Source organism: Arachis hypogaea, chromosome 15 (assembly GCF_003086295.3).
Source record: "Arachis hypogaea cultivar Tifrunner chromosome 15, arahy.Tifrunner.gnm2.J5K5, whole genome shotgun sequence".
NCBI classification, from domain to species: Eukaryota; Viridiplantae; Streptophyta; class Magnoliopsida; order Fabales; family Fabaceae; genus Arachis; species Arachis hypogaea.
Window position 1 is genome coordinate 33,601,881 of NC_092050.1, and position 17,214 is coordinate 33,619,094.

Sequence of the window (17,214 nt, forward strand, 5' to 3'; positions counted from 1 at the left end):
CACGTGAGCAACGCTATTTAATCAATACAAGCGAGCTTCGTCTTTCATGGCTCCACCACCCAAATCTCACCAAAACCTTCCAAACCTCTCCCTGAAACTCTCTCAGCACCCCTTGCTCTTTCAATTTTTGTTTCAGCACAAATGATCCGGCATGACCATCAACGGATTATGTATTTATACTACTTAGCATGTAAACCGTGGGAACCAATGGAGGTTTTCGTTCAACGCCTCCTCTTCATAAACCGTAGGAAGCAACCACGGTTTATGCCTAAGCTTCTTCCTTCATAATCCGTGGTAGGTAGCCACGGATTATGCCCAACATTTTCCAACCATAAAACCTTGTAGCCTCCAACGGTTTACGTAGAAACCAGAAACCGTGGTTAGCTCCCACAGTTTACATAAAATTGAAATTGTACATGCACGTAAGAAGTTTCTGTTTTGTGTATTCAGGTAAACGATTCACAGAATTTATTTAATTAGGTAGATTGCCCATAATTTTATGACGTACACTAGAAATTTTATATTGAGTTTACAACACAATCATGTCGCATAAATCAAATATACTTTACACTTGCAGGAACATAAACAACTTCCAAAATTGGCAATGGTGATGGAGATTCTAAGCAAAAATGAAAGAATTTGGCACACTACTTTCTTGAGATATATATGTGCGTGTGCGTGGTGATTTTATGAGAGAACAGATACTTGAATGCCGAAAATAACAGAAGTATTGTTCCACTAGGCATGGCTACTACTTACTACATAAGATCAAGTGAAGTCAAAATAACCTATTATAGATTACATCCGAGTTTGGGACCATGTATATATATAAATCTCTTAGGTAGCATTTGTTGAGGTATTGAGACAGAGATTGAGTATCATGTTTATTGGTTTAGAGACTGATACTAAAATTTCTGTCTCTATCCTCAAAATTTCAGTATTTCAGTACCTCCAAAATTTCAATCTGTCTCTTAGTCTCTGTCTCTCAGTCTTTCCGTCTCTGTCTCTCCACCAAACGCTACCTTAATAATATATTAAACATATAAAGAAAGTGAAAATCTGCACCTTAAAAACTAGCTACTAAGAGAGAAAGAAACACTCTCCTTAAATACAACATCAAGTATTCCATACTACGTGATGTGAGACTTTGGACACAACACAATACCTAAGTCACTAACATAATATTTTCTACGGTTTTCTTAGTAATCCTCTTCTTTTATCCAGATTCGGAACGGGTAAGTAAAACTGTGCAATGAAGTTTAACATGGTCAGAGTCAGCGATTCAATTACTTGAGATTTTGAAATACTGGAATCAAAAAAGCGAAAATAAAGTGGAGGTTCTTGTTCATTAACACCACATATCATATAGGATAAATAGATAGAGAATTGGTATTCAGAAATTTGAGTTCATGGGACAACCATTGACACATGAAAATTAGATCAAAGGATATTTATCAAAGGCAAAATAGACTTAGATAGCATAAACCAATCAGGGAATTCTGACTACCACAACAACCACCCAAGAGGTCAAAACTCTTTTGTGTTAGCATATCATTGATTATAACAAAGAAAATTTAAAAATTTATGAAGTCAATTTTAAACTCAATCAATTTTCCCTCCACAAATAAAGGATACATCCGGTAATCTTACCTAAAAACCAATACTTTAAAGACATCAGGAGAAAGGTTGGTTGCAGATAGCATACCGGCCATTTTGATTTTGCAAATTATTGAACTAGTAGACTCTGTTATGCAAATATACATTCATAAAAATACTCGAGGAAAAGAGTGTATAACAAAACCTCAATAATTCTGTGTGTTGACAGAGGAAGATAAAATATTTCATTTCAATTTGAAGGGCTCAAACCTTTTCTGAGATTTCTGAGGACACTCCACATGAATGTGGAAACAAGGAAAAGGATGATACCAGTAATGATCGCATACTTTAGACCAAGGTTCATTAGCAAATTTACCAGAAGCCCTGCAAAGACAACGCCAAAGAAATTCGCAGATACACCAGACCAAAATGGCATATCAAGGATGGATGCTATAATGGCTCCGGACCATGCTCCTGTTCCAGGAAAAGGAACTGCTACAAACAGCATTAGACCAAGCCACTTAAACTCCTGGACTGGACCGGCTTTCTCTTTGGCATTCTCAAACAGCATGTCAAGGAATTGTGAAGCGGTAGAGCTCCTCGCAGCGAGGAATGATGCAAACTTTTTAAGGTAGAGTATGATGAATGGCACAGGGACCATGTTCCTACATCAATGGCATAAAGCTTGTTCAGTAAACAATGTAGGTACTCCCAGCATTACCAAAAGTCATTTTTTTTCCTTTGACAGAAGAAAAACATTTCATTCATAGAAATAGCCAAACAACACTTACAGAGCAGAGATAACTTAGATCTAAATCTAAAGAACAAGATGAGATATGTTCTATGTTGAACTATAAACTGATAGTGAGTCAAAGTAAGTTACGGCAACAGGTATTGACTATTGCGGCAGCATATCCTAAACTCCGAAACCCATATTTTGACTATTAAAATCTTCTCTAGAAGAATAAAATAAATTACCAGAGACAATATACACTCAAATATAACTGTTCAACATGAGGGTGCAAACACCTCTGGTATCAGAATCAATATCACACTAAAGCGAACAATACACATTCATTCAAGAAATAACAGTGACAAATTCCAGAATGGCGAGTTAAATGTAACAATGGCCACAGGTTGAAGAAGACTGAGAAAAAAGGAAAAAAAAACAAAAAAAAGGAGTGATGTAAATGTGATTGTGTATTCTGATTCTCAGTCAATGAGTGTAATTATAGAGATATCACATTGAGCTAAGAATAGCTTAACTCAACGAATGACTCAAACTAACTACCAATGACTGTCATAACAAAACTCTAACAATTCCTAACTAACACTCCTAGTTATCCTTTTAACAAGTAATAGCAAATAAGTTGCATAAGTGGAGGAAAATTCATGAATATCTCGAATCACAATTCATCCAAACAACCATGACAAATTTTAGAAAGCTTCTTAACAGCAACAAGGGTTACATAATAGGAGTGAATCTCAAGAATATCTAATAGTACAGTCACTATGGCGCCGCAATGCAGAAATTACAGGGAAAATTTGTGGTTGCAGACGGTAATTAAAAAGCATAGTCATATCAGACTAACCAACAAAGAGAGTACTTTATATAATCTCATGAAAAAAAAGACTAACCCAAGAATGGACAAAAGCGTTAAAGTGAAAGGGCTGAGGTTCATCCAGTAACCAACAGGAATAGCCCCACGAAGCTCAAGAACAGGAAGAGTGGCAAGTGTGAACACAACAACCCCATCAGGCAAACCCAATTTCCTCAACCAATTTGCAACCTTTAACCCAAAGCCAGAAGCTTTAATGGAGTCAGAAGCAGCAGCAACAGCAGCATTAGCATCTTTTGAAAAAGAAAACCAAGCCAGTGAGGCAGAAGCCCAAAACAGAACCAGCAAAGCGAATTTCATTGGCTTATCCTCAAAATGCAGAAACTTTTCAATTTTATCATTGGTATCATCCCCATCATCATCTTCCTCCGAAGAAAAAGCACAACCACCCCTTTGGAACAAGGAAGAAGGAACAACCGCAAGAGGGGTTCTAACATGAAAAGAAGGTTCAAGGTTAGTACGAGTGTGAGGAAGGAATTGTTTTCCATGTAAAATGAAGGAACGGGCATTGTAAAGTGAAATCCTTTGATAGGGCTTTCTTAAACATAATGGGGACGTAGATGATGCTAGTGCCAAAGCTGAGGCAGCCATTGAAGACCGATACAAAGATGATGAAGGGTTTTATTGTTTATATGAGATAGGAGTAAGAACAACACTAGAACTAGAGCAGAAACTTGATCATCACATTCTGTGAGTTTTCTCTTTTCTGGGTTAATGCTTAATAGTAACTAACACTCAATATTTACTACCAGTGTGCAAGTGAAATTGCAAAAGTTTTAAGCTTTGAGGGGAACGAAATGATGATAAGATTAAAGCAAGGGACTAATCTTGGTTCGCTCTTCTCAAATTGTCATTAGTAGAAAAAGGTTTGGAGGAAGGATAAGGAGAAGAAGGAGTTAACGAGGTTACAAGGGGACAGTGACACAAAAACGGAGCACTTCACGAGGTTTTACGCTTTTATAATATATATTTATCTTTTGTCATTTGCAAATATCAAAAAGCACCAGTGGTCTAGTGGTAGAATAGTACCCTGCCACGGTACAGACCCGGGTTCGATTCCCGGCTGGTGCAAACTGACTTTCTTTTTAGCCTTTACACTGCGGCTAATAATTCAAAGTCGGTTAAATCTTGTAACTTATATCAACAAAACTCTCTTGTTGCATATATAATTGGAATCATTTCAACACAATATGGGTGTGTATTCTAAATTCGATCTTGGTCTACCGATATTAGCTAATAAAGTTTAGTCTTCATTGCATAAAACTAGTTTCTAGAATACATAAAAAGAGAAATTGAAATTTGCGAACCTCTTCAAGGGAGGATTGTCTCTGCGCAAACACAATTTCATTTCTTGTAATCCAAATCCGGCACAAAAGGAAAACATTAAAATTCAATCTCTTTTCCATATCAACTTCTCCTGGAAAGCTTTCATCAAACTCAACCCACCATTGACAAACTCTTAGTGTGTTTGCGGTCGAATCCATTCGACCCAAGCCAACATTATTCATGTGATCTCTTTTAGATTGTATCAACTCAACCTCCAGCCAACTGGATTCGGTGCAATCCCATATATGATTGATATAATTAGTGATTTCCTGGTAGTGAATTCAAATTGCATTGAGCTCCGTGTAATTTAATCATGCTGTTATGATAATATGGAGAAACCATTACATACTCTTAAAAGACACAAATTTATTATTTGTATTCACTTGGTGTTGGATCATTTTATTTAATTTTAATTCTTGTAGAGTCTACAAATCATAATCAAATATTTATGATATAAAAAGAAGAGCATCCGCAATTCCGCAGGATATAACAAACTTACTTAATTCTCCTTTTTCACCAAAGTCTGCCTCTAATTTCTGACAAAACTTATATTTACATGCCTTATGAGTTATGACCACTGCCTAGAGAAAAATCACGAATCACCAAAAAATAATTAAAAAATACAAGGCCTTCAAGCAATACAAAATCCTGAATCCAAATGAAGATCATGCTTATACTTAAATCTAAACCTAATGAAATAGAGAAGTTTCAAACAAAATCCACCATCAGAATCCCCGATGACCCGTTGGATGCCATTGATGAATTGATATTGCAGTAATGATGATCTGTTTCATTGCCTACAATAATTTCAATCCTCAGCTTCCAAAGGGCCTTGATGAATTTTGCTTCATAAATGCAAATGATCAGTATATACATACGGATAATATAGGCCTTGATGTGCTGCAATAATAATAATAATAATAAGGAAAATCATAGCCTTCTCAAATTAAACCTTGTGCCTCAAAGTCTCTTGCCACTGAAAAAACAAACACAAAAGAAAGCAAATGTTAAGCTAAGGTAAACAAAATATATGGAACAAAAGGTATTCATTCTAATGTGCAATGCAACAAGCATGAAGCATCCAAGCTAGTATAAGCTTGACATGCAAATTCAGTTAATTATATGTTTGGGAAAGCTAGGGATGCAAAAAATAAGAAAATAATTCATTCATAGTTGCCAATCATTCCTGATACGCATGATAGGTTGGAAAACAGAACAGAACAACAAATGAGTTGGAAAGCATGTTGATGAAAATGGTCAAATGGATCAATTAGGCATGCAGAATTCAAGATTAAACATGAAGAAAGAAAAGAGATATTCAAAGAAGAAATTGAAGATACATATATACCTTGTGAATAAGGAAGAACAAGGACAACTTGCATGGTGACATTGTTTGGAGGAAGCTGCAAGCGAAGAGGATATAGTTTTCCATTCAATGGACTCCTATTACACACAATGATACCCTCTAGACCTGTCTCTTCCTCAAACTTACGAGTTAGTTCTTCAACTCCATTACCCTTGAAATTCAAGGAATACCCTGCACCTTCATCAGTTACTTCTCCATTGTCTTCAGCAACATGGTAGTATATGGTTCTACCTTCCACCTTGGGTGACGACCCGCCACTCATATTACTCCACTGATCAAAAACCAAACATGAATGTTAGCAAAAACCGGAAGCAATAAAATCAAACAAATTCTTATAACTAGCTAGCTAGGTACCATTTACATCAAAATGCATAATTTTCGTGAATGTTCTTCATCTTGATGTAATAATAATTTATGCGTGGAGACATCTATATATAATTTAGAATATAGTGTTTCGATCCCACTAGAAACTAACTAGGAATGAGCTAATTTGGAGCCAATTAGTTGAAAAATAAATTTATTATAAAAAAAACCCTCCATTACTTTAATTTTTTTAATTTCAAAATTAAAAATAAAAGAGAATTGATTGATTTAGTTATATCCCTATTTGATTTCCTAAATTTTTTCATAATTTTATTATCTAATCAGAAATAATCATGCTAAGTATATATTAAAAATAAGTTATTTTTATAGAATACACATTAAAAAATAAATTGAATAAAATATATTTATAATAAATATACAATAACTAATTTGTCGAATTTTAATACATAAATAGTATTTTTAATAAGAAATAATACTTCAAAATGCGTGTTTCCAAAGTATAATTCATAACTTTAAGTACTTGACGCATCAATTATTACATAAAAAATAATAACAAACAAGAAATAATGTAATTTTTTAATATAAATATATATAAAAAGTAAAAAAAAAAATTCATATATACGGTATTACAGAATAAAAAATGACTAACCATTAGACACAAAATTAAGCTTACAAATAACATTTTCCTTATAAAAATCTTATATAACTCATACACAAAGCAAAGACTTCTCTCATGATTTAATAACTTTTCACAAAAATGAAATAAAATTTAACCAATTCCAACAAAAAAAGATTTTGCAAGTTGAAACTTAAAACTCATACCTGCCTCAAGAAGCTTCCAGACTTGGCGTGCTTACGAGATGACGGGGCGTTGCTCATTCCAAGCCTCTCATCAAGATTCTCCTCCTCCTCCTCCGCTCTCGGCAACGGCGGAGCAGAAGGCTGCTTGAGATTCTCCACCACCGCCGCCATCTCTTCATTCTTATGAGTGGTCGGAGACTGACGAACATGAATCTCCACCACATCAACATCCCAAAGCACCCAATCCTGCGTGGCCGTCCTATGCGGAATATCATGAGTCACGGAGTTCCTCCACGGAGGAACACCACCATTTGCCCTCAAAAAGTTCCCATAGCGCGTCTTCAGCTTCACGCGCCCACCGTCCTTAACCGGTTCCCATTCAACTGAAGAGTCCAATCTGGAAGGTAGCGTCTGGAGAACCTTCCTCCCCGTCATGCCAAGGAGGAACGGGTTTGTTGAGGCGGTTAGGTACTTTCCGTAACAGCTTTTGAGGCGGATTATGTTGTCGTAACTGTCCACGTACTCTACGTGCCACCTGGCACTCTTGGAGGCACCGTTGCGGTCCTGCGTAACGGTTTCCTCGTCGTCCTCCGCTATGAGGTACTTGTCATGGTGGCTGCGGAGGCGCACCGCCTTTGCGTGCCGGAAGAAATCCATGCCGTTTCGGAATTTGTTGTTTGAGGTCGTTTTCTGCATGTTTGTGTTGCCGCACTTAATACTTAATATATATTGTTGTTGAAATTAAAGGAAAATAAGTAAGTAGTAGTGAGTTTGTTCTTGTTTTCTTTTGCTGTGAATGAAGTGAAAGGTCTTTTTTGTGGTTTTGGAGGTGAGGAAAGAATGATGAGTTGCTTTAAAATGGCAACTGGTGTGAGTATTTATGGGTTGCAAAACACGATGATGTGGCACTAATAATAAGAGGATGAATTTATTGATTTTGACTATTTAGTTATTTTTATTTAAAAATTTCTAATAATAATGAAATATTTGTTATTGTAGATTTAACATACATTAATTAATCTGTCAAAGATTCATTAAAATAATTTTTAGTGTAAATATAATTTTAAAATAGTAATGAATATTTTTTTATAATTTTTATTTTAACAAAATTATTTTATTTTATGCTTAATTTATTTCAACAAAATAAAATATAATAAAATACCGATTAAAACTGTAATTCAATGAAGATGTGAACCATTTTATTAATTTTTTATTTTAACAAAAGTGACTAGTTCATGGCTCATGCTTTGTGAAATTATTAATTTTTTAAATAATGTTAAAGTGAATATTTAAGCTATTTATTTGTGTTTAATAATTCTTACTAGGCAGTCAAACTATTCAAACAATGAAATATTTATTAAACAACAAAAAATATTTATTTATTGGATTTAATTGCTAAAATTATAAAATATAATTAAATATTACGTTGAGATTAAAAATATGGATATAAATTTTATGAATAACTTTGGTATAAATGTTCTTTAACATGTGTTATCAGTTATCACATAAAAATTAACTACCAACTAATTTAAAAATCTAAGACAACATTTTAATTGAATAACTTAAGTAATCAAGATATAACATTTAAACTCTTACATTACTATCTATTTTAGTAGCACTGCTTTTTTTTTTTTTTTTAAATTCCAGTAGTGGTGTGTGCACCGTAAATTTTTATTCATGGTAAAAGTATATGTGCTAGTTGAATGACAAGGTTTGAGGATGTTTATGGGTGCACATGTGGTAAAATAAGAAGCAGTCATAGGTGGCAACTGAAAGACACGGTTGGGTCATTAGTCATTACACGTGCAAATCGGGTATTTCCATCTTCCTTCACTCATTCAATTCAAGTTCCGTGTGGTGCGACGCAATATTATCATCACAATGCTTGGTACAGTATACCGTTTCATTCTTATTCCGAATTCTAGAGAGAAAGGTGTGCTACTTTTTCTTTTCCCTTAAATGTTGGTTTAATTCATATTAAATAAAATAATATAAAGATAAGTATAATGGAAATAAAGCTAGGACTTAGGACAAGGTGGTTCATTCATTTGTGGCGGTAGGCATTGGAGACACTCTTGATCAGGAGAGTTAGGAAAAATGACTTTCTCAGCCTAAACATTTATAATTTTATATGGAGTTGCTTTGGATCTAGTTAAAAACTTCTTTCAGGATTTAAATATGATTATGAAAGGATAGCTACGGTGATTATATAAATATTGTTAAAATTATAATTATATTTTTATATATTTTTTGATAATATTTTTTTAAAAAATACTTTTAATAATAAAAAATATTATTTTAGTTTTAATAATAATTTTTAATTAAAATACTATAGTAACTATAGTTACTGAAACATATATGACACTAATAATTACTTCTATAAATCAAGTTAATGCGAAATTTCTAATACAGTAAAATTAATTTTATTTTATTTTGGAATAAGATTGAGTTCAATTGAGTTTTTATTGGGTGAAACTAAATTTAAAAAAGAGTAAAGTATCGTTTTTGTCCCAACGTTTAGGGTAAGTTTTAAAGTTGTCTCTAACGTTTCAATTGTCCTATTTAAGTCCCTAATGTTCAATGTTATCCTGTTATTAGGGATCCGTTAACAGAATTGATGGCGGGACAAAATTGAAACGATTTTAAAATATTAGGACTTAAATAAGACGATTAAAATGTTAGAGACAACTTTAAAACTTACACCAAACTGTTAAAGACAAAAACGATACTTTACTCTTTCAAAAACTTTATCTAATTCCAACATAACCCATACTGCCAATCTGCCATATAGACGATAGGTTACATATTTTAACAGAAACCAATTCAGTGGAGCCCAAACCAACTCATATTTATTTATTATTATTTAATTAGGCCCCATGACCCCCAAAAAAGTGTAAGATAGGATTGGTGAGTCAGCCCAATTCAATAAACAGTCAATATTGGATATCCTATACTATGTCTATGATGGTATCTAGTATCCAATGAACCAAAACAAATTAAAGTGCTGTTTTTGTCGCTGTCTGGCTTATTTGATAATCCCAAAGAAAGAAACTTAGAAGGAGGGAGAATCAAAATGGCATGCCAGTGGCAACTTATGGTATGGCTTATGGTTGCTTCTAGGGTCTAGCCGCAACTAAAAAATTAAGGAAAAGGGATAAAGAAAGAGACTTATGACTAATGAAAGACCAACACAAGAACGGATCGGAAGGAAGACAAAGAAACAACAATAATACTTGAGGCAGAAGCTATGGACATTTTTCTCATTAATTAATGCATTGGAAACCATATGAGACTAACATTTGCATGACATGTCCTCTGATTAACACAAATGGACAATCTTGCACCAAATTTTTCTTTCTAGATAGAACATATAATTTCTGATATTTTGTTTATCCATTTCACATTTTATTTTATTTTAATATAAATTTTACTAGGTAGATAATGACGTTTGTAAATAATATGAACAATAGACTCTAAAATTGACTCAATAAAGTAAAAAGACACTTCACCTTCATATTACCTCATAAACCTTAACATTAGGATAATCATTTGCATACTTAGTAAATTAAATATTTAACCATTATTAACTGTACATAAGTAATTCAAATAAAAAAACATAACCATCTAATTAAAAATAATAAATATAATCATCTGCATACTTATTAAATTAAACATCCAATATATTTATTGTCCACATTATTTAATATTCTCATTCTCTACCTATACTTTTCCTTCTAATACATATGGGATAGATAGTACTGATCAACACTTTGTACACTCAGAAAGCCAACCCTTATCCCATCTCTGTTCTTTCTCATTGATTCCATTTCTTGGCATGTATTCCCAATGTTATGCATAAATTATAAAAACATTTAATTTAAATACACATCTTATCCTTTCTAGTTGGTCCAAAAATAATATTTACGATCAAATTTTATAAATAATATGATTAAATTAGATTTATATTTATAATTAAAATATAAATAAAAATTACAAAAATATAATAATTGCTCATTTTTTGGTTTTTAGTAAAAATTTAATTATGTTGTTGTGAAAATTTTAATTATTTTCTTATAAAAAGTTTCATTATTTTAATGGTTAAATATTTTATTGAAAAATGTGTAGAAAACAACACAAAAATATTTTATAATAGAAACACAAAAAATAAAATCAGAAACCATAGCAAACAAGTCGTAATCATAAGTCAAAACCCGTTTTGACGCGTGAATACGCTCTAAATCCTTATATGAATTCACAAGAAAACGCCTCTTTAAAAGTTTCGGCTATAGCTGTATACAGAAATCAGAATTGGTCAAGGTCCTAGCGTCCTCACTTATAATATTTTCCATCTAACAAAATTGACATGTTGACGTAGACCTATAATAACTTAACAAGTGTATATACGCGTAGTACATAGTATTTATACTCTCCTAAGTATTCCATACTAATCAAACTGTTCTTTCCTTTAATTTAATCCGTTTTATAAGAAATTCAAATGCCTTAGCTTATAGAAAAGATCGAAGAAATGGGCTGCAATACCATAAGCGTGTTTAATTTTTTGCGTTTGCTACTTCAAAATCATAATCTAGTTTCCCAAACAAAAGTATACTTCCTTTTAATCCTTCTTATTAAGATCAAATATCAAATTAAAGTTGGTGCTGCCGAAAATAAAAGCGTAATAATATATAATTATATAGTATGTAGAATTAACAATAAGCTTAAAGGAAAATATTATTATTAGAGATAAAATTAAACGACCCCCTACTTTCGTGTTGCCATCTTAATGGTAGTGCGTCTGTTAGTTTATTAAAGAGTGTGAAAACATTTCGCGTGTGTATGTGTGAATTGTCTTGTGAGGTGACACATTTTTCATAGTGGAGTAAGGTTGGTGAAGACATGAAGCAACATATATAATAACTGTTTCATAATAATCCAACCATATCGCAATCAATTAAAATGAAAGATGTGGTTCTTCGGGAGAAAAAAAAGAACCGGTATCTAAGCAGTGTTAGTTTACACAGTTGTATTGTTAGAGAATGTTTAGAGGCGATCTTACCTAATAGTAAAAAGAGAAAGTTAACTTATGGTAGATGGATTATACTGTTTCTTACAAGTTGGGCCAAATTTTAAAGAAAAGCATTATCTATGATCATCATTCACGGATGTGAAACATTCACATTTTTAGATGGAAGAGTTATTCCTATGCTGACATAACATCTACAAGGATTTTCACATATGAATTTATCCGTAAACCTTGTTACTCTGAAATATATTTAGAAAATTTTATAGTTAATTTTCTTTTTTTTTTTTATCTGTTAAAAATGTTGGTCTATAGAGTTGTCCTTGTCAAAAATCATCAATAATTAATACGTGCCGTAAGAAAATAATGCATGTACCCAATGAAATCATCCTTTTAGAATTTTCAAATCATTTAAGGACTTCAAAAGCCCATAATTTCCAAACAATCTCACAAATTATAAAAAACTTCCATGAAAGGAAAACCAAATAAAGGGGAAATAAAATCAAAATTCAATCAATGAAGAATGGAAAAATCAAACAGCAATTAAATCAACACGTAAAAAAGGTACACGTACGCACCTGACCCAACTTGGAGGCCTGCCTCACTGGCGGAGACTTGAGGGAGAAAACGGACATCGGCGATGACGGGTCTGAAGGGGCGGAAAACTCATCGGAGAAAGCCAAAGAAGCATACTCATCCACCTCATCATCTTCCTCTTCTTCCGGCAATTCCACGGCCTCAACATCCCATAGGACCCAACCCTGTGTACGTAACAGATAAATTATTAAGGGAAGATCAAAATTGATAAGAACTACTCGAATTGAACTACAAGTGCCGAAACAGATCCAATTAGGCACCATAATTATAATAATATATGTAAATTAAAAATATTATTTATACACTAAAATTACCTATCAAAAGCAATTTTTATTTATTTTAATGTACATCTAATATGGTTCTATATATAAATACATCGTACTGATTTGAGTTTTGAGTGCAAATGTCGTGAAGTAATAAGATAACAGATTCTGTTTCAACTTACACTTGAAATTCCTGCAACAGGGTCGTCGTGAGTGACGGTGTTCCTCCACGGAAGAGTCGCACCGTTCCCTCTGAGAAACTTCCCGCACCAGCTCCGGAGCCTGACCTGGAAACCGTCTCGAACCGGTTCCCACTCGAACTTCCAACTGAGGCTGTTGTCAAACTCTGCCTGGACCACCCTGTTTCCGGTCATCCCAAGGAGGAAAGGGGTTTCCGTAGCGGCAAGATACCTCCCGTGGCAGCTCCTCAGCCGGACGCGGTGGCTGCCTCCGCCGCCGTTGATGTCGTCATCATTCACGACTTCAACGATCCATTTGGCCCTTCTTGTGTCGCCTTTTCGGCTCTGGTGGACCTTCTCGAGGTCCCGGTCCGCCACGAGGTACTTGTCGAGGTGGCTGCGGAGCTTAACGGCTTTTGCCTTGGTGAAAAACTCCATTAACGGAAAAACAGTTAGGTGAAGCTGGAAACTGAGCTATATGGCTATGCGGGAAGTGCGTGACTTTCAATTTTTTCTGTGCCTGTATAACTCCATATATATTATACTCTCCGTGCCATTATTGTTTGATGATGATGTGCTTATTTTAAGCTGACTAACGTCAATACTAATTAAGAGATATTAAATAAGAGAAATCCTAAAAGATTATCGAAAATTTATTATTTTTGGTTATTATATTTAATTATTTATTAATTTAAGTTTTTTTAGTATAATAATTTAATATATTTTAGTCTGTATTTTTAAATATTAAAAATTAATTAATAATCAAAAATAATAAATTATATAATTATTTAATATTTTTTATTAAATAATTTGAGATAAAGTATTGTTGTAATATCTAACCTTTTAATTAAGTTTTAATTTTTTTTTAATATTTGAAATGTTTTATTTCGTTTTATTTTAATTTTTTAGCTATAATTAAAATTTTTTTGTCTAAAAAACTTATTTTTATTGTTATTTTTTTATTATTCAGTCATTTTTGCTCTAAAATTACTGCAACTATCCTTCTATAATTACTACAATTATAATTTTTGTCGTTATCTAAAAATAATATAATGAAAAAATATTTTTAAAAAAATTTAATTATGACAATATGACTAAAATAAAATATTTAAAATAAAAATAAAATATATCAAATATTAAAAAAATTATAACTTAATCTACAAGTTACGAATTAAAATAATATTTTATTTAATATAATACATATTTATATTTTGTTAGCTATTTTATTTTAGTTTATTTATTTATCAATCTATCACTATAACTGTCATTCTAATTTTACTATTAATAAAATCAATTAAGTAATTTCGTTGTTTAATTTTATATATGTTCTTCCTAGTCACCAAAAAAAATATATGTTCTTCCTAATGTACCCTTGACATAATGACATTGTCAAGTTTTTATTTTTATTCGTTTTTCACAAACTATACTTTTGAGTTACTAATACAATAACAAAATTAAAATCTTGTTTCACTAAGTGAAGTTAACTATATGGATCAAACGATAGCTCTATTGATAAATTTTATTATGTATCTGTTGATCGAAAAATATTTTCAATGAAAGTAAGTTGATTCAAAATAAGTCAAAAACAATTTCTCGAAAAGATGTACGCATAAGCGTGGGGATGAAAGTAGTTAGCGCAGATTGGATTTCGAGCGACTTATTAATTGAATAGGCTTAATCGAGTAAGTTATTCGATATGAATAATCGAGTAAGGCATTCGAAATGCAGGTCGAATGGTTATGGTAGTGGAACAATTAAAGGTTTCTATCACATAAAAAAATTATGGGAAACGTCTACAATCAAGCGACGGGAATAGTTATAAAGGAAAAAAGTATTTGAAAATTCAAATTTGTAATTAATTGTAATTGATTATAATTAATTGTCAGTTACTAAAAGTAGATTATAAATATTAGGAAGTCTTAGGAGATTAGGGTTGGAATTTTACTTCAAAAAACACTCAAGCACACTCACATCCCAGCGAATTTCTGAATCTGCATTCGAGTTCAATTTCTGTAGGATTCCTTCTATATTTTTAACTTTCAATTTACATTTCTGTAAAACTTTATTTTTTCAAGCAATTTCAACTTTCAAGTATTCCTTTAATCTTCTTTGTTCAATTTACTTTCTAGTACTTTTAGTTCTCCGTCCAAGCCCCTTTTGACCCAGGTATTTTATTGTTTTCTTTTATTTTTAACACAAATTTTTAAATTTCAGTCAATTTACTTTTCGAGGTCGTTTATTTTAAACTTTTCTATCTTTTTATAAATCTTTATTTATTTGTCATCTCGATATACATCTAATCGAAAGACACTTTGACGCACTTTTAGAAAACTGGTACCTGCACAAAGGAGTAGATTTCGCTCCCAGACCACTAGATATCGAACCACCATCGATTTGCTAAAAATCGACAAAACAAATTGGCACGCCCAGTGGGACGATTTTAAATCGAAGTGTGTCAAATAAATTTTCCAGTATTACTTAGTGTATGCGATTACGGAGTGGAAAAATCATTCACATGGCTGATGAGATATCAATTGTGAATGGTGGTTCATCCACTAACGATAACATACCAATATCCGTGCAACAGGCCGACGTGTCTTCACGTTCGGAGGCTGCAATTGGAACTGAAAGTTTAGCAGTTACGACTGTTCAAACTACTGGAAATGGTGGGCATAATATTCATCCATGTGGCCCTGCACCACCATATCAACCTCCATTAACCGTTGGATGGCCTCGATATGGTCTTCCTCCTGGTTATACCCCACCAGTGAGTGGTTTTGTTCCACCTATCCATTTTGGGAATGCAAATGGAGTGAATAATACTCAAAACCCACAACAGTACTCTGAGTACTCTCGTGATTATAATGTGGGTTCCACTTCGAATGCTGCTAACTCAATGGCAGTATATCGACAACAAGTGGAAGAGAATCACCATGACTTAGTCAATTTATTGACCCAACAAATGACTACAATTCTAAATCCCATGATGACTGATCATGAATCAAAATTCGAGCGTCTTGCTAGACAAGTCGAAAGGATTGTTCGAATTGTTGATTATGATGGAGGTGAAAGGCATAACGCCAGGGGAAATAATGGAGTAGAAAATGTTTTTCAAAATGAAGGTAATGTTTTGAATCAAGAAAACCCTTATGTAGTTTCCCGAGGCCAAAATGATGATGACGTTTTAGCCAGATTACATGTTAATCATGGTGGTGAACGTTATCAAGTCACTAGAATTGTAGAAGAAGTATTAAATCAAGTTGGGCTGAATGTTAGTTTTATGAACCAACCACATTTTATGTCCGCTTTCCCCTAGGTTGTTCAGATGGCTGAAGTGTCGAGAGGGGTGAAGAATCCAAAGATAGTCACAAAATTTACTGGCGAAGTTGGAGAATCAACTACTGAACATGTTGCTCGTTATTTGGTCGAGATTGGAAATTTAGCTAATGATGAAAATTTGAAAATGAAATTTTTTCCTTCTTCATTGACGAAGAATGCATTTACTTGGTTTTCAAATCTTAGACCAAATTCAATCACGACATGGAATCAGTTAGAAACTGCTTTTCACGCTCAGTTTTATCGAGGGGAGATGAATGTAGCAGTTACTGATCTGGTGGCTTTGAAACGTGAGGATGGTGAAACCATCGATGATTATTTAATATGTTTCAAAAACGCTATGAGTAGATGTTATGTGTCATTACCTGAAAGTGAGATAGTGAAAATAGCAACCATGGGATTAGGATTTTATACGCGTAGAAAATTACTTAATGTGCATATCCCTGATCTGGCACATTTGGCAGAAAAGGTTCGTCAAACCGAGCTTATGAAAAAAGAAAAAGAGAAATATAGGAGTGAGCAACGATCGAAGAGTAAATCCTTTACTCGAAAAGAAAAAGTTGCTTATGTGACTATGGAGTCCTCTGAAGAGGAACTTGATTTTGAAACTGAAGTCGGTTTGGCTGAACTTAAGAAAGGTCCTCCTTATGTTTGTTCTCTTCTTAAGAAGCTTCCTAGTACTGAGAAATCGAATGATTCAAAACTGAAAAGTGGAAAAAAATATAGTTTTGATATTTCAAAATCTGATCAGATTTTTTATGTGTTGCTTAAAGATAAACAATTAATT

General features: G+C 33.0%; 2 protein-coding genes and 1 non-coding gene across 8 annotated transcripts; 1 reads left to right on the forward strand and 2 right to left on the reverse strand.

Moving 5' to 3' along the window:
* Positions 1-613: 613 nt before the first annotated feature.
* LOC112750160 (uncharacterized) lies at positions 614-4,147 on the reverse strand. 5 transcript variants are annotated; one of them, XM_025798735.3, is made up of 4 exons: positions 3,235-4,079; positions 1,867-2,261; positions 1,651-1,744; positions 614-1,022 (listed from the first exon to the last, which is right to left on the reverse strand). In XM_025798735.3, exons 1-4 carry the CDS (start codon positions 3,804-3,806, stop codon positions 1,019-1,021), a joined length of 1,065 nt encoding a protein of 354 aa, XP_025654520.1. In that variant the 5' UTR covers positions 3,807-4,079; the 3' UTR covers positions 614-1,018. The 5 variants fall into 5 exon arrangements, with proteins under 5 accessions (XP_025654520.1, XP_072075114.1, XP_072075113.1 ...); XM_072219013.1 differs by lacking the exon at positions 1,651-1,744 and having other exon boundaries at positions 1,973-2,261; positions 3,235-4,147; XM_072219012.1 differs by lacking the exon at positions 1,651-1,744 and having other exon boundaries at positions 614-1,018; positions 3,235-4,138.
* A 68-nt stretch (positions 4,148-4,215) lies between these two features.
* On the forward strand, positions 4,216-4,286 carry TRNAG-GCC (transfer RNA glycine (anticodon GCC)). Its single transcript has one exon. It is a non-coding gene; the product is annotated as a tRNA-Gly (tRNA).
* A 742-nt stretch (positions 4,287-5,028) lies between these two features.
* On the reverse strand, positions 5,029-13,737 carry LOC112750159 (uncharacterized). 2 transcript variants are annotated; one of them, XR_011873369.1, is made up of 5 exons: positions 13,095-13,737; positions 12,631-12,813; positions 7,058-7,722; positions 5,890-6,178; positions 5,029-5,517 (listed from the first exon to the last, which is right to left on the reverse strand). XR_011873369.1 is itself a non-coding variant. In XM_025798733.3 (5 exons), the coding sequence occupies exons 1-5, from the start codon at positions 13,527-13,529 to the stop codon at positions 5,483-5,485; spliced, it is 1,611 nt and encodes a 536-aa protein (XP_025654518.1). In that variant the 5' UTR covers positions 13,530-13,737; the 3' UTR covers positions 5,029-5,482. The 2 variants fall into 2 exon arrangements, 1 of the variants encoding a protein (XP_025654518.1); XM_025798733.3 differs by having other exon boundaries at positions 7,054-7,722.
* Positions 13,738-17,214: the final 3,477 nt, after the last annotated feature.

Excerpts from the sequence above, each read along its gene's own strand:
- LOC112750159 (XM_025798733.3), bottom strand. The coding sequence starts at position 13,529 with ATGGAGTTTTTCACCAAGGCAAAAGCCGTTAAGCTCCGCAGCCACCTC. Across the intron at positions 12,814-13,094 it reads CTGTTGCAGGAATTTCAAGT|GGTTGGGTCCTATGGGATGT; the intron begins GTAAGTTGAAAC and ends TTACGTACACAG. Across the intron at positions 5,518-5,889 it reads TGTTCTTCCTTATTCACAAG|TGGCAAGAGACTTTGAGGCA; the intron begins GTATATATGTAT and ends TTGTTTTTTCAG.
- LOC112750160 (XM_025798735.3), bottom strand. The coding sequence starts at position 3,806 with ATGGCTGCCTCAGCTTTGGCACTAGCATCATCTACGTCCCCATTATGT. Across the intron at positions 2,262-3,234 it reads ACGCTTTTGTCCATTCTTGG|GAACATGGTCCCTGTGCCAT; the intron begins GTTAGTCTTTTT and ends CCATTGATGTAG. Across the intron at positions 1,745-1,866 it reads CCTCAGAAATCTCAGAAAAG|AGTCTACTAGTTCAATAATT; the intron begins GTTTGAGCCCTT and ends TTTGCATAACAG.